The sequence below is a fragment of the Hydra vulgaris genome, chromosome 13 (genome assembly GCF_038396675.1).
Source record: "Hydra vulgaris chromosome 13, alternate assembly HydraT2T_AEP".
Taxonomy (NCBI): domain Eukaryota; kingdom Metazoa; phylum Cnidaria; class Hydrozoa; order Anthoathecata; family Hydridae; genus Hydra; species Hydra vulgaris.
In genome coordinates, this window is record NC_088932.1 from 29670993 (window position 1) to 29697500 (window position 26508).

Consider the following 26508-nt stretch of genomic DNA (forward strand, 5'->3'; position numbering starts at 1 on the left):
TTTAACAGTATTTCATATAATAATTAAAAAAATACCTAAAACATCTATTACAAAATTGAAAAAAATAATCTATTAATAATAATTGTTTCATCACATATTATGCATACTCGCCTTGAGAATTATAAAAACCAGTTATAAAAGCGTCATAAGGTTTTTATGTTATAAAACTATCACAAAAAAATGGAATTTTTTTATAATAAATTGCATAACTTAAAATTGTCAATTATACTACCAAAATAGTTTCAAAAACTATTGTGGTAGTATAATTGACAAACACACACGTATATTGGTGGAGGTGAAAATTACTTTTTTTGAAAATTTCTTCTGTTACATTCCTAGGTTTGTTCTACATAATAAAATAACATTGGATTTAAAAACTTTCTGAATAAAATTTTTTTCTAGGGATCCTAACTGGCCCTTTTTCAATTTTAAATGGATCCCTAATTGTATCAAAAAAAAAAAAAGTTTTTATAATATATGTATGTTTGTATGCATAAATTGAATTAAAAAAACATAAATATCCTACTAATATCAAGCTACAAACGCTTTCAAATTCTTATTTACAACAAACAACAAAGCAAAGAGTTTTTTCTTCATTATTTTACAATTAAATATTTTACAGTGTGATTTAATTTTTTGGTTTACTTCAAGAAGCACAGATTTCCTCTGCCATATACAAAAATAATTAAAATAAATTAGAAATAATTAAAAACGTACACATAAAAAAAATATTTTTATGTATAATTATTGGAAAAAATTTATAAAAAGAAAACCTGTGAAATATGTTCATTCTTTAGTGATAATATCAATTGAGGAGTTTTTTGTGGAGAATTTCCACCATCTCCCAGAATTCCGTATTGGCCTTGACCAAATGTGAAAACTTTACCATCTTTAGTTAAAATAGCAGAATGTTTAAAACCACAAGATGCCTAAAAGAAAATTTAACAATATAAAAACAGAAATAGAAAAGAAAAAGAACTTGACATGATTAAAGAAAAAACCTAAACATGATTAAACTTTATTTGTAAGAAATATGTTTTAGAGTCTATAAAATATATAATTAAAAAAAAATTTACTTTTTGGAAAATTTTTAAATTGTCTATTGAAAAGCTCAAAATATTTAATAATCCGAATCTCATATTCAAACCTTTCAATGGGTTGTATTTTGTCTTTAAATTTTCGATTATTGAATTATTTTATGTTTGTCTTATTTCGTTTGCATATTTGAGTATAAATAGCACTACATACTTTTCTAATCCTGTGGTCCTGTCAACCAGGTTGGTTGTGAATGAGAAATTAGGCATCTATAGTTTTTGAGGGTAATGTTATTGTTTAGTGTTGTGGGAAATTTATTGTAAGTTTCCTAGAGACACTAAATAAGTCACCATATCTGACTGAGAATCTTCTTATTTATGAATATTCACTCTTTATATAAAATTTACAATTTTTTACATCCTAGTGGATTATAAAATGTGCTTCTAAGCAAACACATAAAGTTATTGTTTCAATTATAAAACTCTAATTTCTCCTTATCAGCTAAAAAACATGATTTACAACAGCGCTTTAACTTGGTATTTTACAACTATTTTGTTTAAAAAATGCACAGTATAGGTAGTTCTGATGATTATGAAGCAAAACATTTTTATAAGAAAACTGTTAACTCAGATGAAACTTCTAGAAGGTGAATTCAAAAGGAAGACAGGATTACATCTGAAGTATCCATCTACAAAAAGTTTTATTACAACAAGTAAAAATAGTTACTAAAGCTTTATTGACAGTTTCACCTCCTCAATGTTCACATTCAAAAAATATTCTGCAGTACCAGAGCTACCAACAGTGATTGCATGCCCATGATATAAGAAACCTGAAGAAGTTGACCAATTTTACTACAGGTTATGAATATTTTTATGATGAAATCCTGCAGTGGCCTACAAACCAAACTACCTGCAACATAGATATAGAGTATGATGATGAATAGGATAAAAACTCAAACAATAGGTCTGACCTATAAGCATAGACAATATGCTTTATGCTATCTCACTTGTCTTTGATTATTTCTTTATTTTCTTCATTTAATTGATATTTCAACTTTTTTCTTGATTTTTAATATATTTTAATGTAAAAAGTTTTTATTTTAGAAATCTGTCGAGTACAAAAATTTTTAGCAAAAAAAAAAAAAATAAATAAATAAGACTTTAAAATTAAACTCATTTGTTTTAGTAAAAATTTTTCCCAAGCCAAAACCTTTTAATTTATTATTTGGAGTTTTTTTTTTTAGTTTTTGAAAATTGAAAAAGGTGCTTAAAAAACTTTTGCTATCAATGTATAAAAATAAATTCTTTTAATCAAAACATTTTATTTTTATAATACAAATATTTATAGAATCAAATCCTCACTTTGAGGATTTAATTTTATAAATATTTTACTTATTCAAGTTATTTCTAAAAATAGTTTGTGTTAATTAAGACACTGTCTACCCCCTTCCCCCAGCTCTAATGTGTAGAATTAAATGATCAAATATATATATAAAAAAAAAAAAAAAAAAAAGATAAAAAAAAAAAAAATGCAGTTTTTAAAAACAAACTTGGACAACATGCTCTGCTTGAAGTGCTATAATTTGTTTTGGTTTTCTTTGTCTTTCACTGTTTCCATGTCCTAACTTTCCATAATCACCATCACCCCAACTAAACACTTCACCACTATCTGCTACTGCTAAGGTATGTCCATCACCGCCAAGGGAAGTAGCCAACTGAATTATACAATAACCTAATGAATAAAAAACTATTGAAAATTATAAAATTAATTAAAACAGCCTTTTAGATTTTTTTCAAAACAACATTTTAACACACATTAAAAAATATCCCATCCCGTATAAATAGTATATAAATAGTAAGTTATTTTGACCTTGCAACTCAGATATTGGTACCAAAGAGTGTTCATCATCTGATGTTCCTTGCCCTAATCTTCCATAAGTGCCCTCTCCACATGCAAAAACTGAACCATTAGTTTGTAAAAGAAATGTGCAATTTTGACCACACACAATTTCACGAACTTGTCTAAATGTTGACACTAAATTTGGTTGTAAGCATGTTTTTCCTGGCAAACCAGGCAGCTCTCCATTAATATTAGATCCCCAAACATAAACAGTTATTGGTGCTGATATTTCCCAATCTTTTGGGAAATTAGTAAACCAATCTATAATTTCATTATCTTGTGTTAAACTCCAGCTTGAGTTAGCCTAATAAACAAAATTTATAAACAAACATAAAAAAAACTAAACAAACCAATTTTACCTAATTTTTGAATACTATTTCGGAATTTCATTTACTTTAATATAAAAACTATTTTCAATACTTAGTAGAACTTTATAGAAAACATGTATATACATATATATATATATATATATATATATATATATATATACACACTAAATATATATATATATATATATATATATATATATATATATATATATATATATATATATATATATATATGTATATATATATATATATATATATATATATATATATATATATGTATATATATACACATATACATATACATATATATATATGTATATATATATATATATATATTAAATATATATACTAAATATATATATGTATGTATATGTGTATGTATATGTGTATATATATATATATATATGTAAAGAACTTTATAGAAAACATATATATACATACATATATATATATATATGTGTGTGTATGTATATGTGTGTATATATATATATATATATATATATATATATATATATACACTAAATATATATATATATATATATGTATATATATACACATATACATATATATATATATATATACTAAATATATATATATATATATATTTAGTATATATATATATATATATATATATATATATATATATATATATATATATATATATATATATATATATATATATTTAGTGTATATATATATATATATATATATATATATATTTAGTGTATATATATATATATACACATATACATACACACACATATATATATATATATATGTGTGTGTATGTATATGTGTATATATATATATATATACACTAAATATATATATATATATACACTAAATATATATATATATATATATATATATATATATATAATAAATATATATATATATACACTAAATATATATATATATATATATATATATATATATACTAAATATATATATATTTATATATATCTAAATATATATATAACATTATTGGAATGCTTTGAACATATTGGGCATGGTATACTTTATTGGAATGCTTCAACAATGAATTCTACACTTATCATTCAATGAACATTGGAAAGGTTGAATAATTACATAAACCAATCAGTTTTGAAGATGCAAAATTATATACATTAACTAATAGATTAAAATTCAACAATGATAAAACACCCATCATCCATTAAGTTAAATTTTGTGTGCATTCCAGTTCATTACAAATAATGCTACTTGGTCAACCAGCTATCACTTAACATCTTTCCTTCTATAGAATAATAATTATATACTATAAAAGTAATAACTTAAATGCTTACCTTGCTTGTTTCATTAATATCTAATTTGTTGTTTAGTTCCCAAAATGATTTAGGAAATTCAGCTCGTTTTTTTAGAGCAATTCCTGACCAAATGGTACTGCAGTATAATCTAAACCATCGCATGTTTTTGTATGTTTCAACCTCAGAGTTTTCCAATAAAATATCATATCTCAATAACAGTGCAATATTAACAAGAGATCGCATGTAAGAAGAGTAAGTCAACTGTGTACCTGTAGTTACCTGATTCTAAAAAAAATAAACCTGTTAAAAACTAAAACTATATATATTAAAGAGATTTTATTGAATGCTTTGATTAAAAAATACAATAATAAATATAAAAAACAATTATAAAAACATCTTGATGAAACATTTAAGTACCAGATTAAATTTATTTTTGCAAAGGCTTTGACAAAAAATCTAAAATATAATATATATTTGACAAAGATCAGCGACAAATTTATCTTTATAAGAACCTTTACAAAATACCTTTATAAAAACTTTATAAACAATTTATTATACATTTTTTACACACGTTTTTTATATTTTTATTTACACACTTTTTTTATATTTTTATTTACGCATTTTAATAAAAATGCTTATCTAGTTTTTTCTTAACTTTTTTTTTTGCAATTAATCTGAAAAAAAGTTTTAAAATAGTAGCAAATTTTTAGTTAAAGAAAATTGTTTGGAATTTTTGAAGATGATTTGAAGATGTAAAACTTCTAGAAAGATAATTGTTTATTATGTATTTTATAATTATAAAGCATTTTTGTTTATTATGTACTATTAAACATTTTTATATATCAGAAATACTTTACATTTATTTAGCAAAAAATCATTTTTGTTATTTCTTTTTGCTATCACTCATATTAAAATCAATTTATATTATTCAAAGATAAAAAAGAAATAGAAGAAGCTTGACAAGCTTGAGAAGAATCAACAAGAAACAAGAGAATAACCTACTCAAGCTTGACAGTTAGACAACCTTTTAAATGTTGTTCTCTAGCTAGACCTTCTCTAGCTGTCAAGCTAGAGAATTGTCACAAGGTTGCATCTCTTTTCTACAAATACAGAGTCGTTGCTCAAACGAGAAGTCATCACTTGTTTCATCAGCCAAAGGTCAACTCTTTTTTCTGCTAACACCCAACATAAACAGTAGTAGATTGCAGTCTTGATTGCAGTCTTGATCTAGATTGCAGTCTCAGTTGGCAGTAAACTTGGTAAAAAAAAACTAGAAATGATAAATAAATTGTTTTTTAAATTTATAAAGATGTGCTTAAATTCATTCTTAAAAATATTTATTTGTGCAAAACATAGTCTTTCATTCCGAAAAAATTAAAGTTAATAATATAGTAAAAGAAAAAAAAAATGTTTTTTAAAAAAAAGGAAACAAGGAATTTTTTATAAATATTTTTTTGAAAGTACTACAGCTTTCTTTAAAAAGGTCTAACTAACTATGGTACTTATTTTTTTAAACTTTTATTACTCTTTCTTTTATTCATAACAATTCTGAGTTCTGAGGCTGTTATGAAGGTTTCCTAAACTTTGCTCTCAGTAGCTCTCTTGTAGCTTTCAGTGACGTCTCACAAAAGCTACAAGAGAAAATTTCATTAAAAGCAGTAAAAGATCAGTGTATTAACAGCGGAAACACTCTTATCAAATCCTCTACTTTACATTATCATTATGTGTTTTCATTGCACTATTCTTATTCACCTTCATTGTGCTTGTGTTTTTATAATTCCCTTTCATTGCCCTTGTATTTTTCTTACTGCTGATTCCCTTCTGCACTTTTGTAAATATCTAATCCGTCCTTAAATGGATTACTTTTACATTTGAGTTGATCCTCTAATGATGCCTTTTTTCTTTTAGCAAAAATGCAATGTAAAAGTAAATGGATATATATATATATATATATATATATATATATATATATATATATATATATATATATATATATATATATATATATATATATATATATATATATATATATAAATTAGTAGAAAATCACCTAACAAAAATTTTTCCTTTAACACTGTGTTTCATTAATAAAGACTCATTAGAAAATTACTATTTGAATTTCGATTTGGCATTTGGTTTATTATTTTAGTTTTATCTATAATTTGGTTTAAGTTTTATTTATAACTTTATAAAGTTTTGTTTATTTGTTTAACAGGTACAGAACATGTAAAAGCTCAGAATATTAGAGGTGTTTAAATCAAAAATAACTAAGGATACTTTTTTTATTTGCATATGTTATAAGAAATATTACAACAACTTTTTATTTCACTTGCTACAAATTCTAACTATTTGTAACACAATGATTATATAAAATCACTGTTATATAATCGTTAAATATTAATTATTATTACTATTATCTATATTTAAGAAATCATAAAGTATTATTATAAAACCTTGAAAATAAAAAACATAAATAAAGTAAAATAAAATAGCCCTTTAAGTAAAATTGTCAGAACAGATTAAGTTCCTTTACAATTACTGTTAGTAATTAAACAATACAATTACTACTAGTAATTAAAACTTTACATTCATTGCTTGTAATTAAAGAAAATTTGATTATCAAACATCATCATTTGAGTAAACTTTATCATTTTTAATATTTTTAAATAAATAATAAAAACAAACCTGTTCAAACTTGTACTGAGATTGCAAAAAAGGAAAAAGTTGAGTTAAGAAAAACTTAAAATCTGCACATGGTGAGTTACATTCCATTATAGAGAGTAAAAAATCAGCATGTCGAACATGAGGTAAGTCTGTCATATTCTTCAACTTTAATACATTAACAAAATTGATTTCCTAAAATTCACATAAACAATATTGAAATTCAGATTGATAACTTTTAAATTCATATAAACAACTTTTAATTTGGTAAAACAACCTTTTAATAATTTTAAATAAAAGTATAATTGTAAAAACTGAAATAATAACCTTCTAATTTAAATAAATAACCTTATTTAAATAAATAATTTTCTAATTCAAATAAATAATTTTCTAATTTACATATATAACCTTAGGCTCTCATTAATAACTTTCAAATTAACATAAATAACCTTCAATGAACAATCTTTCATGAACAAATTTCTAATTTTTCTAATTATTTTTTTTATCAGTGGAGCATTTGCATGTGTAATCATGATCAAATATGTTAAATGCTATATTTTATGGATTTATCCACAAGGCTAACTCAATCTTTAGTAAGACTCATTTGGGGCTTACTCAACCTGTAATAAGACTTGTTTGGGGCTTACTCAATCTGTAATAAGGCTTGTTTTGGGCATATTCAACCTGTAAAGACTCGTTTGCAAAATGAAACAAGTTTTTGTTTAGTTTGATTTTTTTTTGACAAAAAATAGATGTGATAAAAAGCAAATGATAAAAAAAAAAGTAAAAAATAAAAAATAAAATCCAACTTTTTATATTTTATATTTTTAAATTGTTATATGTTTTTAGTTGTTTTATTTTATAGTTGCAATATTTTTTAATTGTTATAATTTTTGGGTGTTACATTTTCTTAGGCGTTATATTTTTTAGGAATTGGGATGTGCTATTTATTTAGAGAAATAAAACAGAATGCTTTCATGTTAAAGTACTTAAAAATATCAGTTTTTAATCAATTGATTGTTTGAAACAAGAGAAAAAGATTTTTAAAGAAAATAAAGCAACTGCTTGTACTATGAAAAACACCAAAGAACGGAACCTTTTTATTGTGTAATAAAATGTTATTTTCAAGAACACCAAAGAGCAAAATCTTTTTATTGTGTTACAAATGTCTTTTTTTAAAAACACCAAAAAGCAACAGTGTAACAAAAAAAAAGAAAAGAAATAATATGTAACAAATTAGTTGATTCTAATCCTAGAAGAGTTTGTACTTGTATTCTAGCTGATGGTGGAAGTGCAAATTATTAAAAAACTTTTAAAAACTTATGGCGCATAATCAAATTATGGCTTTAATGACCAATAAGCTTGAAGTTACTGAAAGTTATTACAAAATACTGAAAGACACAAATTTGAAGCAATATTACAAATTTAGTGCATCTAAGCAATGAAAAAATAACATTTACAAATTGTTTACAACTTGATGTAAAGCTTATAAAACTAAATTTGTATCTTGTAAAGAAATATCTTAATTTCAACTCACAGTAGAGTATTGTTCAATGTAACCTAAATGATCATCCAACCAGAACAAATATTTGATTGGAACAATAGAATTGCCAACCTTATGTGGTGCAAATAAATTTTCATTCTAAATAAAAAATTTAATATAATAATCAATATAATAATATAATTATCTAAATTTCTCTTAAATTACCAATACTAAATTTACCTCAAAAAAGTAGACTGTCCCATTTTTACAAGACACTGCTAAATGTTTACTGAGGCTAAATGAAAGATGGTCAATTGTACAACTTAACAAACACAATGTCTGTGAAAATATTGTTTCCACATTAGAATGGTCAATATCCATCAACAAAATCTCATCTTTATTGCAACAAGATTGAAAATCTGATTGAGAGAGCGCAGCTGGTTTTTCTGGTTTAGAAAATGTCCAAAGATTTATTGTACCATCTTTAAAACCTCTAAGGTATAAACCGTTATTTCTATTATAAATTGTTTTGTAACCTCAAAAAACTTAATGCACAAACTTGCACACAAACGCACATCCACAGACACATCCACATATATAATATCACTTATAATTTAAAAATCAAATTTTATTTTACAAACGTTGTGGTGAGAATAATAAAATTTTCAGAGTTGTTAAATTGCTACTTGAAGAAAATTTTGAGGTAAACTATAATTTTTCACTGTAAGCAACCTGAATCAGCATAAAAAATCTCTTCTTTATTAGTTTAAACTCTACATTTTATACAAGATTTACAACTGACTAATAACGTAACTAATAAGTTCATAAAAAAAAATTTATCTAACTTTTTGATGAGTTAAACAGATAAACCTGTCAGAAGAAAGAAAAAGATATTTTACTAACTTTTAACTGCTTTGTTTTTTAAGAACATTTTGTTAGTTTACGTTTATAACAGCCTTGCTCTTAAAGAATATTGAGCACTTTGTTAGTTTGCATTATGAAAAACAACTTGACCAAAACGAAAATAATAGACACACACATATTTAACAAAATGAATAAAACCAGTTTGCTATTAACAGCCTCAAAAATTTTTTTGTTTTAATTTAAGATTAAAAAAAAAAGTATTTTCTTTATAGTTACTATCTTAGTCTATGTTAGTCCCTATCTGGTTTGGAGTTATTTCAGAGCAATTTTCAAAATTTTCATATAAAATAAAATTTCATTCACAAAAAGCAAGCGAAATGAAGGAACTTTATAAAGTTTATAAAATTTATAGATAAAAATAAAAAAAGTATAAAAATAGAAAGAAGAACATTGAATTATATATATTTAGAATTACAATAAAAAAATGTTATAATATAATCAACTGGATAATAAAACAATAATATAAAGATTATATAACAATATAATATCAGATAAAAAAATGTTGTGTAACCTTTAATATTATTATTATACTTTTTGTCATTCACAAAAAAAAAAAACTTGCATATTAGTCTGACTTTTCTTGGAATAAAGAGAGAACAAAATGAAAATGAAACAAACAGAAGTTTAAAAAAGAACAAGCCAAACATGAAAAGACATTGGGAAAGTAAAGAAACAAAATGGAACAAAAACCAAGCAGAATCACTACAGAGTGAAGTAAAAATAAAGGCTAATTTAACCCAACGAGCTAAAAGAAAACAAAACAATAGATAATGAAGAGCTATTGCTAAAACATAATCAGTTATCAAGACTATTATAATTTCTCCATGTTCTTGTTTATCAAAACATCATAAAAACTTATGGAAATTGGATCTTACCAAATTGCACTTGGTGTTGACATTTAAATAGACCATAATGTTAAGTGTTTATTTAAGAAATAAGTAAAATAAAATAATCTAAAGCTTTTAGCCTGAATAAAATACCTGTTTTATAAGTCAAGGTTAAATGTATTATTATAACCAGAGAAAAGATAATGTTTCATTTATCTTCGTGTATTTTGCCAGTTTGTAGAACATTGTAAACTTTACCATACTAGATCATTAAGTCAAAACTACCAATTTTCAACTTAACATCGTTAGCCAGTATACCCACGATATAAGACAGTAGTTGTCATTTATTGTGTAAAGTATGTATTTATTGTATGTATTTATTATGAACAACTGCAGTCTTTATTTAAAGTTTTATTGAGTAAAATAAAACAGGCTGCTATTTTTTCTAATGTTTTTTCTAATGTCTTTTTTTAATAATTTGTTTAAGTAAGCAATTTTAGTAAGTTCAAGGTCATACCCACATTACTTGGAAAACAGTGCCTTTTGATTTTTAAGTATGAGGGACATTTGACCTAACTGAACAGGCTCATAGGCAGTATTTTTTTTGATATTTCATATAAGACATTTTCAGGAATTATGGAAACTTCAAACTTAAGTATGTTCAAACTTATGTCAAATGAGTGTGTTTTGCAAAAAATTGCAGTGTTTGGAGCCTGAGAACAAAATAACTTCAAAAAGTGTGCTCCCCCATGGCAAATCCTCAAGTTCAGTTAACTCAATCTAATTCAAATTTACCTATTACACTAAAATGCCATCAATTTTTGGTTAGATTAACATATAAAATGATCATAAATAAAAGTCAACTCTATGACTTGTTGCGATTTCAAGAACAAGATCATTTAATAGTTTGCTTTTTAATGTTGATGAACATTCATTACAAGGCATGCCATTTAATAAATGTTTCACAAGCAATCTTCTATTAAAAAATCTATCTAATTTATAAACAATTGATTTTCTATTATATAAAAAAATTAACTAAACAAATTTATCTATATTAAATAAATAAATTGATCAATTTAGCTACAAAACATTTTACTGGAAACCCAGTTGTTGTTAATGGAAACCCAGATGTAGTTACTGGAAACCCAGAAGTTGTTATGGGAAACCCAGATGTTGTTACTAGAAACCCAGATGCTGCTGGTAGAAACCTGGATGTTGTTACTGGAAACCCATTGTTGTGATGTTTTGTGTTCATTTACAGCTTGGTTTACCTTCTCTCTGGTTGTTTGAAGTTGTTTACCTTCTCTTGGTTGTTTTCATTGTTAAAAATGATTACCATAACTCACTGCTTTTAATCACTAAAAGCTCAGACAAAGAATTTGCCACAAATATAATTTGTTTATATCTCAATTTGATTTTATATTGTTAGTATTGTTAATAGGTTTGCTCTTTTAAACAGATTTTATAGTTGGCTTTTAAACAAATATTTCAAAACCATTAAAAAAATAATAAAGTAAACTTATTATCTGTTTTCTATGTTTTAAATTCAAAATTTGTTCCTAATTTTTATCTTTTATGGATCACATGATTATTTTAATAAACTTAAACTTTATTTTTATGGATCACAAATATTTTAATAAATACCATTGTCACTATTGGTAATAAACATGAGTTGTTTTTTTTTCTTTCGGAAACTGACAATAACAGAAGCTGTAACTATAGATTATATTGTTTAACAACACCAACAGTAACTGTTGCATTAAGACGAACAACTGCAGTATCGCATCAGGTTACCAAAAATAGGCAGCTTAGTAGACCAAAATCGCTAAAAACACAAAACGTATCCAAGTGAGCCATGGTAAAGAAAGTGTTTTATTGTGGTAATGTATGAGTTCTTTGGGTATAAGAAACTTGGTATTCATTGATGGATTTAAGGATCTGCAGCCGTATGCATATTTCGTTGCAAAGGTTAACGGAGCTTTTGTCTGAAATTTCATTAAAATATTTCTAAATAAAGATACGACAAAAGTTTTACTTAAATTTGTTTAAATAAAACGAATACTAAAAACTTTTATGTTTAAAAAATTAATTTTTTTTTAAAATTAATGTAGTTAAAAAGAAATTTTTAACGCTCCATTAAGCTTAACAGAGAGATAAGAATACGGCCCCAGCTTGTCTATTGGAAAATTTTGACAAATTTTCCAGTTTTTATATGAGATTTTTTCCTTTTTTTTTACATGACATAATTTAATCACTTTTTTTTTAGATTAATCGAATGACATATTTATGCAATATAGATGACAAAACAAAATTGACAATTGCTATGTTTTGTAAGTTTTAAATAAATGTATTAAAAATTGTCAATAAGTATGTTATATAAGTAAATATATGCTTTTGTTTTGCATTTTATTATTTTTGAAAAAGCTCTAGATATAAAAAACTTATTCCAGCTACCAATTAAATATGAGGGGGAAGAGGTCTTAATTAATATGAGGGTCAAAATTTTAAAAAAATCTTAAACTTGAAAAAACACTGGGATACATTACGGTATTAACATCATCATGTAATCTGATCTGAATGATCTATTTTGAAGTTTTTACCATAAAATGTCAGTTGTAGGTCTTTTTTTTAAAAAAAAATCATTTTATAGACTAGAAAAAATTTAAAAATGCGTTAATTTAAATTAATACGTTTGGTATAATCTAACCTTAATTTTGTTACTTTAAAAACCATAGACAAGCTATGTGCTGTTTTTTACCACTAACTGTAAATTGAACGCCTTAACTATAGGTATATATATGTATATATGTGTATATATATATATATATATATATTATATATATATATATATATATATATATATATATATATATATAAATACATATATTTGAAAGAAATAATATAAAAATTTTGAAAATAATAATTGTTTTGTATAAAAATTATCATCTCACTTTTTTTGAGTACCAGATAGACCTATGTTTAAAAAACTTCTTTTACATATATTAGGGACCCTTTAAATGCCTTGGGGCACCTCGCAAAATTTTTTTTGTTTTAAAAAATTGTTAAAAATTGTAGTTTTTCAATGCACCATTATATATATATATATATAAATATATATATATATGCATATATATATATATATATATATATATATAATAGTATATATATATGTATATATATATATATATATATATATATATATATATATATATATATATATATATATATATATATATATATATTACATTAGGGTGGGTCAAATTTTTTTTTTTTTATTAAACATGAAAATAAAGTTGCATTTTGTTGTCTCTATTAATGATATGTAAAAGAAATGTAATAAAAATTTGATTTAGTTTTGCCAACTTTAACTTGAATTTTACTATATTAGGTCAAAATGATGCTATTTTACAACAGTTGTATAATTGCAGGATAAAAGCATTAAGATTTAGGTTTTTTGATGATTCATGTTAATAATATTTTATTAATAGTATACAGAACTTTGCAAAAGTTTAGAGCACCCTACGAAATATAAGACAAAAAGCTGTTAGTGTTGTTTGTTGACTTCCGATAACATGATCCTGTACTTCATTATAAGATATATACTTGTATATATTACATTTAAATTACGTTGTTTGTTTTTTTGTTTTAGTTTAATTAGTTAAAATTGAAAATAAAAATGGCTACTGTTAAAACAAGAAGTGAAACTGAACATGGTATACTTGGACAACCTAGACCATTCCAAACAAATCAACTGCCAACTTCAGCTGATGTTTTCAAAGCATATGACTATTTATTAAAAAATAACAATTGCGCAAGTGTTACTGAAAGAGCAACAGTCATAGCTAATGAAATTAAAGCACTGTACAACAAAGCAAGTATTCCTACCATTGCAGTCAGCAGCTTAGTTATTCGCATAAAGAGAATAATTAACAAAGTACATGAGCTTGGTAAATACTCTGATCGCAAGAAGTCCTCTGCAACATTTAAATCAAGTTTACAGATGTTAGACCAACTAATCGATATTTGTCTGTGTAAGTGTTTTAATAAAAATGTTCGAGAAAGGTCAGCTTGTTCATGTCCACTGCCAAAAAAAATTCCAACACTTGAGCATCAACAACATCAAATCATCAGACACTTTAGCAGCAGTTGTTTGCGATGGTTCTGTAAATAACACAGGTCAACATAATGGAGTAATCAGAAAATTAGAAGGTCTTGGGAGAACATTGCAATGGTTGGTCTGCTTGTTACATGCAAATGAACTACCTTTTAGAAAATATTTCTCTGTTGTGGATGGTGGACGTTCAACAGGTCCAGCTACTTCAACAGGTAAAATAGACATTGCACTTGATTTTGATCCAAAAGATTTAGATATTGTGAACTTTAAACATATACCTGGTAAAGTTGAGGATGTAAGTGTTGATGTCAAGAAAGATTTAAGCTCTGATCAGATATACCTTCTAAAAGCTTGCTTAGCTGTTCAGCAGGGATACACTGCTTGTGATCAAATATTGTTCCTCCAGACTGCTATGCCAGGAAATCTGAACCATGCAAGGTGGCTAACAAAGGCCAATCGTATTTTACGTTTGTAAAATCCTTCAAAACCATTGCAAAGAATTACAAGATTCATCGTAAATGTTTATGCGCCATCGTGGTTCAACATAAAGCGTCATTCTTCCTGCCTTGACGGAGCAAGAAACTTCTTTTATCTTAAGAAGCAGTGCTATGAACTAGGGAAAGAAGAGTGGAAAATTCTTGAACCAGTGTTGCAAAACAACTGCTATTTTGCTCATCCTGAGAACATTCTTATTGGAGGAGTTACAGATGAAAATGTATCAATTCGTCAGTTTTCGTGTGACAAAATAATTGACGCATGAGCTACATCACAAAGTAGCAAGATACGTGTCTTTGATAAATCAAGCATCAAGCTTGATCCGGAAGCTTCATCATTCATAAAAATGATTGACTGGTCTGTTGCTATTGCAACACCACCACCGCTTTTATCAACTGTTTCTAATGATGATCTTGAACATTTCCAGTTCCACGTTGATGTCTTGAGCGGTATTCCATGCCATTCTCAGGCAGTTGAACGTACTATTAAAGACATCTCAGCAACAACTATGAAAGTTTTCGGGCACAAATCACGACATGGAATGATTTTGCATTGTCGTAAATCTCGAGCAGAATTACTGAAAATTGACTCTAAATCTGACTTCTTGAGCCATAACAAATAGCAAATAACTGAAACAAATTGCTGTTATGTGTTGCCTACTACACTCTGACTATTTCTCCTATAACAACTACTTGCATTTTTAAATTTAATGTAAAAAGATGTCGAGTAATGGAATATAGCATTAAACCACGTGTATTTACATTATACGATTATACAGTAATTTAAATTCCCAAAGTTGCGGATCCAAGACACGCTTCAATTTTATTTCAAAAGGAGTTTTTTTCATAAGTAGACTGTAATGCAACATTTTAGTAATGTTTCACAGCCCCAACTTAACATTTACATCATAATGACCCACCCTAATATACATATATATATATAAAATAGTATATATACTTTTGTTATACTTTACTATTTTATATATACATATATATATATATATACATATATATATATATATATATATATATACATATATATATATATATACATATATATATATATATATATGTATATACATATATATATATATATATATATATATATATATATATATATATATATATATATATATATATATATATAAAATAGTATATATATTTTTGTTATATTTTACGTTTGCGCAATGTTATATTTAACTCTTATTGGAATTAAATTTATATGTTTTATATTTTAGTATATATATATTTATAGATTACATATTATATATTTATACGCATATATAATTCTGTATATGTACTTATACATATATATTTCATCAATTTCAATGAATAACATTGCTGAAGATGTTTGTTTATACTTATTACAACTAGTGAGAATGCATCTGAATGAAGATGCATAATTCATGCTTGTTTTGTTTGTGGCTTGATATTTCTTTATATAAGAAAGAGATAAATTTATTAGCAAAATATATTTCCAAAATCAACTGAAATACTTGGATGAAAAATAATTCTAATAAAGTATACAAATATATATTTATGTATCTGCATTTTCTCGATGCAAACACAACATCGATCCACTGTATATAATCCAACCTTATTCCAATGTAAATGCATCAAGGTTGATCCAATCTATATAATCCAACATTAATCCATACACATTGGATTAACATTAATTTATAAACATTGAATCAACTTTAATCCATACACATTTGGTCAACATTGATCCATATACATTGAATCAACATTGATCCCTATACATTGGATCAAAGTTGGAAAGAAAAACAACCAACTTTTGCGATGTTTGTACATACATTGGACCAATGTAATTTTGCTAACTATTTTCAATTACGTTGCTATTAAGGTTTTTATCAATACGATATAAATACGATAAAACTAACATTGGATCAATGTTGTATATGCATCAGAGAAAACAGCTGACATTCATGTATTTACATACATTGGCCCAAAGTAAGTGTGCTAGCTGGGATATATATGTGTGTGCGTGTGTGTGTGTTTGTATTTTTTTTCATTATTCTTTGTTTTGTTTTTTTCTTTTTACAAAAAAAATGGTATGGATTTATGTCTGAAAATGTGTATCTATATACATTATAGTAATACACATTTTGTGTATATAGATAAACATTTATACCATATAGGAGTGAATTTTCAAAAGGTATTAAATTGCAAAAATAAAAATTTTGAGTTTTCCAAATTTTATGTGCTAAAATTATCATCAATTTAAATATTAGATCTAATAATAAACTCTTGTTCCTAATAATAATAAAAAATCAAGTGAATTTTTTGTTTCTGTTGTTTCTATGCGCCTATAAGTTGTTCAGTTTTTTGTTGATTTGTTTTGTTGAAAATCAATTTACTCTAAATTAACACATTTTGAAATTTCACTATATTATATATTCTAAGCTTCGCTAACTGAATATTTAATTAAATGCTCAGCAATGTTCCATGGTTTAACACCAAAAGCTACAGGACATTTAGTTTTTGAATATGCTGAGAGACTGCGGATACTGTATAAAGTATCCATAAAAACAGAAGGAATGGAAGTCTGCAGGACCTGATTTGTTTTTGTAATTTATGAAATGTCATTCTAGCCTATCAACACGATTACCTGAAGCTACGAGTCTTGCTCAAATGACAAGTTTTAGTAGAGTAAAAGTAGCAGATTTTCGAAATAAACTTCATGATCCTATTACACAATACAACTTCACACCATCCCAAATTTACAATCCGGATGAAACTGAAGTAACCACAGTGAAGCGTATTTATAAAGTTATAGCTCAGAAAGGGCAGTTGGTCAAGTGACACCACAAGAAAGAGGAGAATTAATAACACATACAGGAATCATAAGTGCGGCTGGTCATGCCTCTCCACATGTTTGGATTTTTTCTTGTCACCGCTTTGATAAAAGGAAAATGATACAAGGTATTCAAGACACTGTAGGAATTGGTTTGATTAACCCTTCTGGCCAGATGACAAGTGAGAATTTTGTTAGGTTGTTAGAATATTTTTTCAGAATGTCCGTTGTTCTGCACAAAACAAGGTCTTATTGATCATGATTAACCATGAGTCCCATTTATTTGTAGTCAGACTTAATTACAACAAGGAAAATGAAATTGTCATTTATACTCTACCACCACATACGCAAATAAACTTCAACCATCAGACAGAACTGTATCTGAGCCATTTAAGCATTTTTAGAATAGTGACCTGAGGGATGTTAGCACACCCTGGTCAAACTGTTAGCATTTACGGTATACCACAAAATTTTCTCCAAGCTTGGGATAGTACTGCTACTCCTACAAAAATAAAATCAGGATTTAAATGCACTGACAGATTGCGTATTTAATTATCTGGTGTCCATAATTTCCCCTATCCAATGTCACCCTGCATGGGTGAGTTCAGACACTTAACTAGTATATTTTAAATAGTTTTTTGACATTGAAAATCAAGAAATATAAAGAAAGTTATCATGTTTAAATATTGACAAAAACAAATTTGTTACAAATTTCAACAGCTCATAGTACAACACACTCTTCTGATCCCACCAAATACAGTGCATTACTTTGGTGCCACCAATTCTTATTTTAGTTGAAATGGACCAGAAGTTTTTTTTTCGGTTTGGGTTTCTGATAATCCAATATAAAAATGACTTCTTTTTATATTGTTCAAGCAACACCTTTGCAAAACTTTCTTACAATATCTCTCAGTTTTAATTTTGAATTCAACTTTGAATATGACAGTTGAATTCAACTTTGAATTTGAATTCAACTGTCTCATCTTGTGATCTTAGTGTTGATGATTGTCTTCCTTTAATTTGTAATGGTCACATGCTTGGCCTAGGCATTTATATTCATAAGAATACATCCATTTGTCAGAAAACTAGGTTTGAATCCACAGGCTTTTTTTTTATGTGCTTTCGTTTAGCACCACTTCACTCTATCACCTTTCTCTTTGTTCTATACTGCTCTACTTCATGTCAAGACTGCACTCTTTTTGATGTTATTACTGATCAAATTAACCAAGCTTTTATCCATCAGCCAATATTGTTGTTGTTGGTGACTTTAATGCTCATTACACTGAATGACTTGGCTCTAACACCATTGGCTTAAAAGCATTTTATCTTGCACTTAGAATCTTCCCCACTTTCATGACTTGACATGCGTTAAAATTTCAGCAGTTCTTTGTGAGTCAAATTATTTTTTATTCAAAGTGTCAATAATAACTAGTCGATTAATGCTGCTTCCGCCATCTTTAAAGCAGAAGCCAACCTAAAACAGCTCCGACGTGTCATGTGATAGCAAAAAAGCCAGCTGACAACTAGCATGACTGTTTTATTGTTGTAAACATAGGACTCTGATTGTTCTGCTAATGTGTGATGTCTTTTATAAATTCCCATAAAAGAGGACTATAATTGGTTTTTGATCATCAGTTATGAACTCTTCCTGATGATCCAGCAATGGTGAAACTTAAAGTTGAAGAAAAATGTTAGATAAGTGTTTTTACTAATTTTTTTACTGCCTAATAACCTGTCTTTTTTTTAAATACCTGCTTAACCTGAAACCCTCAGTCGATGTATATACTGAAACAACTGCAAGCATTTAAAAAACACTTACAATGTACTTCTGCAATTAATTATAATGGTTTTGACTTTTAGGTGACATTAGTTGTTTAAAAGTTAGCGAAAAAAAGTTTAAAAGTTTGTTTAAAAGGTAGCAAAATTGTCACCTTATAAGACTTTAATTCATTTAAATAATAAACAAAACATCCATCAGGTACATATTGTTTTAAAACATAAACTTTTTATAAAAATTCAAATGTATATATATATCATAATATAAAAAATGTTTAAAAAGAAACCTTAAAACTTTTTTTAAAATAATTTTTAAAAACATACACAACTATAGATAAATCACTTTCATTTTTATGATTTGGCTTCCATGATAAAACTGTTGGTTCTAACTCATTTAATTCAAGCACATGCAAACAAACAGCACGCTGGTCACCTACAATCCAAACCTTTAAAGAAAGAATAAAAAGATTAACTTATAAAAAAAAAAAAAAAAATTTTCAATGAAACAATTCACACAAAATAAATGGATTTGAATAAGTCATTTGTAAATTAATAGGATTTCAGACTCTTAATTCATAAATGATCAGTTAAAAATTTTTTATACTACCTGTCTACTCGGTTGGTATAAAATATTATAAAATTTTTTAAACTCATTTCTAAATCTGTTAAATGTATGTAATAAAGTCTGAATGCAGGGTAACTCTTAAAATAGGAACCATGACATCAAATAAAAAATAATTAAAAAACCTTCACTTTGTTTGTCATCGTGGCAAAACACAAACCAGTGAAATTAAACTGTATATCAGTAACTGGTAACTAAAACAAGACCATAATTTTAAATACAGTTTTAAATTAAAAAAAATTATCAAGTAATAAATAAACAAGTAAAAATTGTAGAAATCAACAAAAATATAATTATTGTACATAAACCATAACACATTAAAAATAAAAATAATTTCTAATTACAAAAAGAGAGTTTTTAATAAATTGACTCCACATTTTTTCTGACACACCACCAATAAATAATGATCCGTCTGCATAACCAACAACTAGCTCACCAGATGATTCATTTAGAGCAATTGATGAAATAGATACTAAAAAAAATATTATTAAAGTGATAGTAATTGCAGTAGTAAAAAAGTTAGTATAATAAAACAAAATATAATATTTTATATATAATATTATAGTAAGTTATATTTTATAAAATAAAAAGCGTAAAAAACCAAAAATTAAAAACTAACCATAAGATTGAGAACAGTGATTTAACTTTTGAATTATGTCTTCTGATTGCACTATAACCAGGTATACATCCCCATTCTTTGTACCTAGAATTAATTTGTTATCAGAACTGTCTTCTTTAATGTGTGTTGGCCATGCAAAACAAGATACTTGACGAACTTCAATTGTGTAAAATGTAATTTCTAAACATTTTAATAAAAATTGTTATACAATATTTAAAAACATTTTTTATATATTAAAATGTTACATATCTAATATATAAGCATTTTAATTTATACCAAGTTTAGCAAAATGTTTGCTAAACACATAGTTATTAGGCTGCATGCTAAAAAGATATCAGTGCAAAAAAAAGTGTAATACTAATTGGTTCATAGTCTTGTTGAGAAAAAAAATTGCATAAAAATATTTGAGAAAATGTGCAGGTGATTGAGAAAATGTGCAGGTGAATGAGAAAATGTGAGGGTGTTTGAGAAAATATGAGGGTAGTTGAAAAAATGTGAGGGTTATTGAGAAGTTGTGAGGATAAGTGAGAAAATGTGAGGGTGATTGAGAAAGTGAGGGTGATAAAGAAAATGTGAGGGTGATTGAGAAAATGTGATAAATAACTTTTGCCACAAAACAGTTCCAAAATTAATTCTACTGTAATATAATACAATGTAAAAATATTAGCATGAATAAAATTTATAATTCCTTTAAAAATTCATAATTTAACTCATATTCATAGATAAATGATATAAAAATAAAATTATTCAAATATTATGAAAAACACAGGTGATTGCAATCTTCTTTGAAATAAATTATTAACTGGTCAAACCTGTTTTTTTTTGAAATGCTACTTTTAAAATGCTCCCACTAATAATTCCAGCTACAATATCACCAGATTGCTAAAAATAAATTTTTTATCTTTTTGTTAAATATTTTAAACATACTATCTTAGTATTTGATAAACTTATTTGATAAAGAATTATTTGATAAATAACTTATATTATACATTTGATAAATAACTATCGACAGTGACAATTTAGTAAATCAGTGGTCAGGTCATGGGTATGGTCATCATGAATACCCTCCAACTAGTAACAAGTTATCCAGTGCAACCTGTTCCATGTCGTGCTGCCTTGTAGGATTTGTTTTCTAAGCAAAGGCTGAAAGAACTTCTTATCATCAATACTCTCTAATGTCTTTTATGTATATAGTGTAGAAGTATAAGAAGTAACTTCTTTTAACTAATCCCAGTCAGGTCAGGTTCAGGATCTACCTGCCCCATGCTCCGCTGCCTAGTAGGGTTTGCTTTTTTTTAAGGATAAAATAAACAGCTACTTAATATTCCCCATGGCTATGAAATTTTACTTTGCGCAAAAATTCCTTTACTTCTGGGCTTTTGATTGGGTAAAGATTAGAAATGGTGTCTTCATAAAAATACTCATCTTGAGCAGATGTTAACTGAATCCATCTACTCATCTTTTAGGCTGGCATAAATGTAAACCTGTTTTTTCTTGCCTAAGATGATGAATGCTGGATCTTCTTGACACAACTCATGAATTTTTGCTAGTGTCAACTTGATAGTGGCTATGCAACTCTCCTAATGAGGGTACAACTCTAAAAATCAGTTTAATGGTTTTGAGGCTGGCAGAAAGTAAGGTTTCTCAAACGCTGTGGTAGCTCTCATTGAGGCTAAGAGATGATCATCAACAGCCGTAAAATATCAGAGTATTAACAGTGCCATATTGCACATGCATGGTGTTCCTGTTAATGCTTTTGGTGCGCATTGTTGAGGATACATAAGGAGCCCTAAGTTACGTTTACTTAAACTCTGTCTTGCTATTTAACCCTAAGTTAACTTTGGGTTAAATAGAAAGACAAAGACAACTGCATAGCTCATTGCTTGGGATGCTGTGCTCTATCTATGATCGAGTCAAATTATCTTTAAATTTAAACCATGCCCAAGTAACCTAAAAAATTAAACATAAAATCCATCACCACCACCTGTTTCAATATATTTTTCACAAATATTCGTGGTCTTTAAAGTAACTTTCCACCAGTTTAATCTTACCTCTTGCAAACTTTATAAGATTTTCTTGCTCTTTGCGAGACTAAATAAGACTTTAAATTCAGCTGTTCCTTCTTCATAACAGGTGATGCGGAAGTTATCGGACAAATCCTAATTTCATTATTTGAGCATAATAATTAGTTTTTGTGGTTTTATGCATAGGCATAAACGCTCTATAAAATATAAACTTTATTATTTGAAACACAATTATTTAAAATGAGGTTAAATGCAGCTGAACGAGAATCTTTTCAAAAGCAACTAAAAATGTTTTTTGTAAATAAACCTAATATAAAAATAATAAAATCGTAAATCATTTTGAAAAGGAAGGATATGCTCGAAGTACAATATATGATAACCTAAAAAGACTTGAAATTGTTCAATCGCTTTTTGATAGAAAGCACCCTGGTCGTCCGACATCCTGGACTAGAGAAAAGAAAGCCGAATTAACGAGACTTGTCAACAATCGAAAAGGGGTCAGTCAGAGAAAAATAGGTATTAAATTTGGTGTAAATCAATCGACAATTGGTCGTCAGTTAAAAAAAAATGAATATTAAATATAGAAAACTCGAAAAGACTCCAAAATACACTATAGAACAACAAATAAAGGCAAAGAAAAGAAGCAGGAAACTAGTTAACCAACTCTATAACACAAAATTGCTTCTAGTCATCGATGACGAAAAATACTTTTGTTTTGCAGTGGACAACATGCCTGGAAATTCTGGATACTACACAAACAACAAAAAGACATGCCCAGAAAGTGTTCGTTTTATAGGAAAAGAGAAATTTCCAAAAAATTATTAATGTGGATAGCCATATCTGACCATGGTATGTCCGAGCCATTGTTTCGCACTTCCAAGGCTGTAGGGATCAATTCATCAATCTATATTAATGAATGTTTAGAAAAACGACTTCTTCCATTTATTCACAAGTATCATGGAGACTTTAACTATTTACTTTGGCCAGATTTAGCAAGTTCTCATTATTCTAAAGATTCTCTAAATTGGACGCACCAATATGTCTATTACGTTGATAAAGAATCCAATCCCCCAAATGTGCTTCAAGCACGACCAATTGAAAATTTTTGGGGACATTTGGCACAGAAGGTTTACGAGGGAGATTGGCAAGCTTCAACAGAGCAAGTTTTGATTGATTGTATTAAACTAAAACTACAAGAAATTGATTTAAACTTTTTACAGTCGCATATGAAAGGCGTCAGAGCGAAATTGAGATTAATTGCAGATGGTGGTGTTTTTTCATATAAAAAATAATATATTTTTATTAAAAGATAAATGCTTTATTTAAAAAAAATATAATAGTAGTTTGTTTTTTTATTTATAAATAAGTTATTGACGTTTTTATTTTGTCCGATAACATCCGCATCACCCGTTATCTCTGTATTGATGGATACTATCTTTTGATTCGCAAAGACTCCAATAGTTTGCGTGGGGGTATACTTATACATCAATTCACCTATTTGTCAAGAAATCAGCTTTGAATCCCCTGACTATTCTTTTATGTGCTTCCGCTAAGTACCTCTTCAATTTATCACCTTTCTCTTTGTTCTTTATCATTCTCTATCTTCTCAAGACTGCACTCTTTTAGATGTAATTTCTGATCAAATTGATTGTGCCCTTTCTCTTTACCTCTCAGCCAATATAATTGTTATTGGCGACTTTAATGCTTATCACACTGAATGGCTTGACTCTAACACCACAGACCTTGCTGGCACTAAAGCCCATAACTTTTGTGTTTCTCATCTCTTACTCAGATAGTCAACTTTGTTACTCATCTTCCTGACAACCCTTATCCCTTACTTTCACTCCTTGATTTGTGTCTTGTCTCTGAATCTAGTTTGCAATTAGTTTTTCCTTGTTCTCCTTTAGGTGGTTCAGATCATGCAACAATCTCTATAAATCTTTCTTCTTGTACTTCTTCTTCAGGGACTCACTCTAACATTACACTACTTACTACTATCCTAAAGCTGACTGGGACTCTTTTTGAGGACAGGTATGGCAGCTTTTATTCTTTCTCATCATTTTCAAGTCAAGCCTCACTCTGCTTTGTGGTTTTCACCTTCTTGTGCAGTTGCTATATCTAATTGTTATCATTTTTTCATCTTTTTCAGAAGAACAACTCTCTGGAGAACAAACAGCTTTTTATTATTGCAAGAAATCGATGTAATCGTATCTTATTTCAGAAGTTAGGCTCAAGAGACTTTAAGAAAATCTTCAAAAGTACCATTAACAAGGGTAGGTCTAACATTCATGGGGCTGATCTTATTACCTCTACCAAGGATAATTTATTTCTTACCTACATTAATGATTTTCCAGACAACCTTTGCTGAAGAATCAACTTTATAATCCAATCTTGACAAAAAGTTTTCTCTTTTCGATTGCTTAGAACAGGCAGCCAATCTCGAACCTGATCTTACTTCTGTAACAGATTGGGGCAGTGGTTTATGAATTTTAACTCCAACTCAGTTATTTACTGCAAACAACTATAAAAATACTGTTGATATTTCTATATTAATGAATGGTATCCCTTTCATTGAGCCCTCTTCTTGATGTCCTCTTGGGTTATGGCTCACTACTGACCTCTCATGGAAACCAAATATATAATTGATTGCAAAGTTAACATCTACTATGGTTGCCTCTCTATATAGTGCTTGTCATTACTCCTGATTCTCTTCTCTACTTCTACAAACCTCTTACTCATCCCTGTTTGGAATACTGTTGTCATATTAGAGCTGGTTCTTCTAATGAGGCTCTTTCTCTTTTTGACTTAAGGTCCAAAAATACAACGTAAATGTAGTTGGACCTCCTTTATCTGCCAAACTAGAACCTCTCTCCCATCATAAAAAAGTTCTCTTTTCTAAAAATACTATCATGGTCCCTGCTCAAAGGAGCTATTATCTCTAGTGCCATCAATCAAAACTCATTTTGGCTTGACTAGACATTCAGTAAAGTACATAATATTACTGTCCCTACATGCTCTAAAAACTTTTAAGTGTAATTTTTTCTCTACACTTCAACTCTCTCCCATCTTCATGTTTTCCTGACTCACGCAAATTTTTTAAGTCTTCTGTCAAATGTTTCTATGCTCTTAAACTCTATATTTTATTTTCTAGTAACTTCCAAGTTGATAGTGGTTGCTTGCAGCCTTGTTGGGTGTGAATTAAAAAAAAAATAATTTAAAGGCAAAAATATATATAGTTAAAAGACAAACAAACAAAAAATAAATAAATAAAAAATTTTAAATCCATAAAAAACAATAAATATTGTAAACCTACATTATAGCTCATATGTTTAACTCTATGAGCTGAGTCAGCCAAAAAGCTATCTTTAATGATCTTTTCACTTATGTCAAATGTGTGTCTTACGATCATGTTTCCATTCCCATCACTGATTAAAATGAAAAATAAAAAAATAAAAATTTTAAATCTTTTTAATTTCTTTCTTTTTTTGTTTACTTTTGAGAAAAAAAATCTTTTTTTACTCAAATAAATAGTTTAAACTTCATGTTTTTTCTATGTAACATACAAAATTATATGAAACAAAAACTAGATTTTGCTTGTTCAATAAAGCTGTTGCAAAAAAA

General features: G+C 27.1%; 1 protein-coding gene across 1 annotated transcript in view; it reads right to left on the reverse strand.

Annotated features, from left to right (window-relative positions):
- LOC100204164 (probable E3 ubiquitin-protein ligase HERC1) overlaps window positions 1-26508 on the reverse strand; it is a 105788-nt gene that overhangs the window by 19041 nt on the left and 60239 nt on the right. Inside the window, exons 41-53 of the mRNA XM_065816887.1 lie at window positions 26201-26312; window positions 21676-21745; window positions 20864-21043; window positions 20589-20716; window positions 20370-20438; window positions 19947-20068; window positions 8913-9165; window positions 8727-8831; window positions 7214-7384; window positions 4568-4813; window positions 2905-3238; window positions 2585-2766; window positions 774-929 (exon numbers count right to left, since the gene is read on the reverse strand). Coding sequence (XP_065672959.1) covers window positions 774-929; window positions 2585-2766; window positions 2905-3238; window positions 4568-4813; window positions 7214-7384; window positions 8727-8831; window positions 8913-9165; window positions 19947-20068; window positions 20370-20438; window positions 20589-20716; window positions 20864-21043; window positions 21676-21745; window positions 26201-26312 — 2128 coding nt within the window. The remainder of the gene's footprint in view (window positions 1-773; window positions 930-2584; window positions 2767-2904; window positions 3239-4567; window positions 4814-7213; window positions 7385-8726; window positions 8832-8912; window positions 9166-19946; window positions 20069-20369; window positions 20439-20588; window positions 20717-20863; window positions 21044-21675; window positions 21746-26200; window positions 26313-26508) is intronic.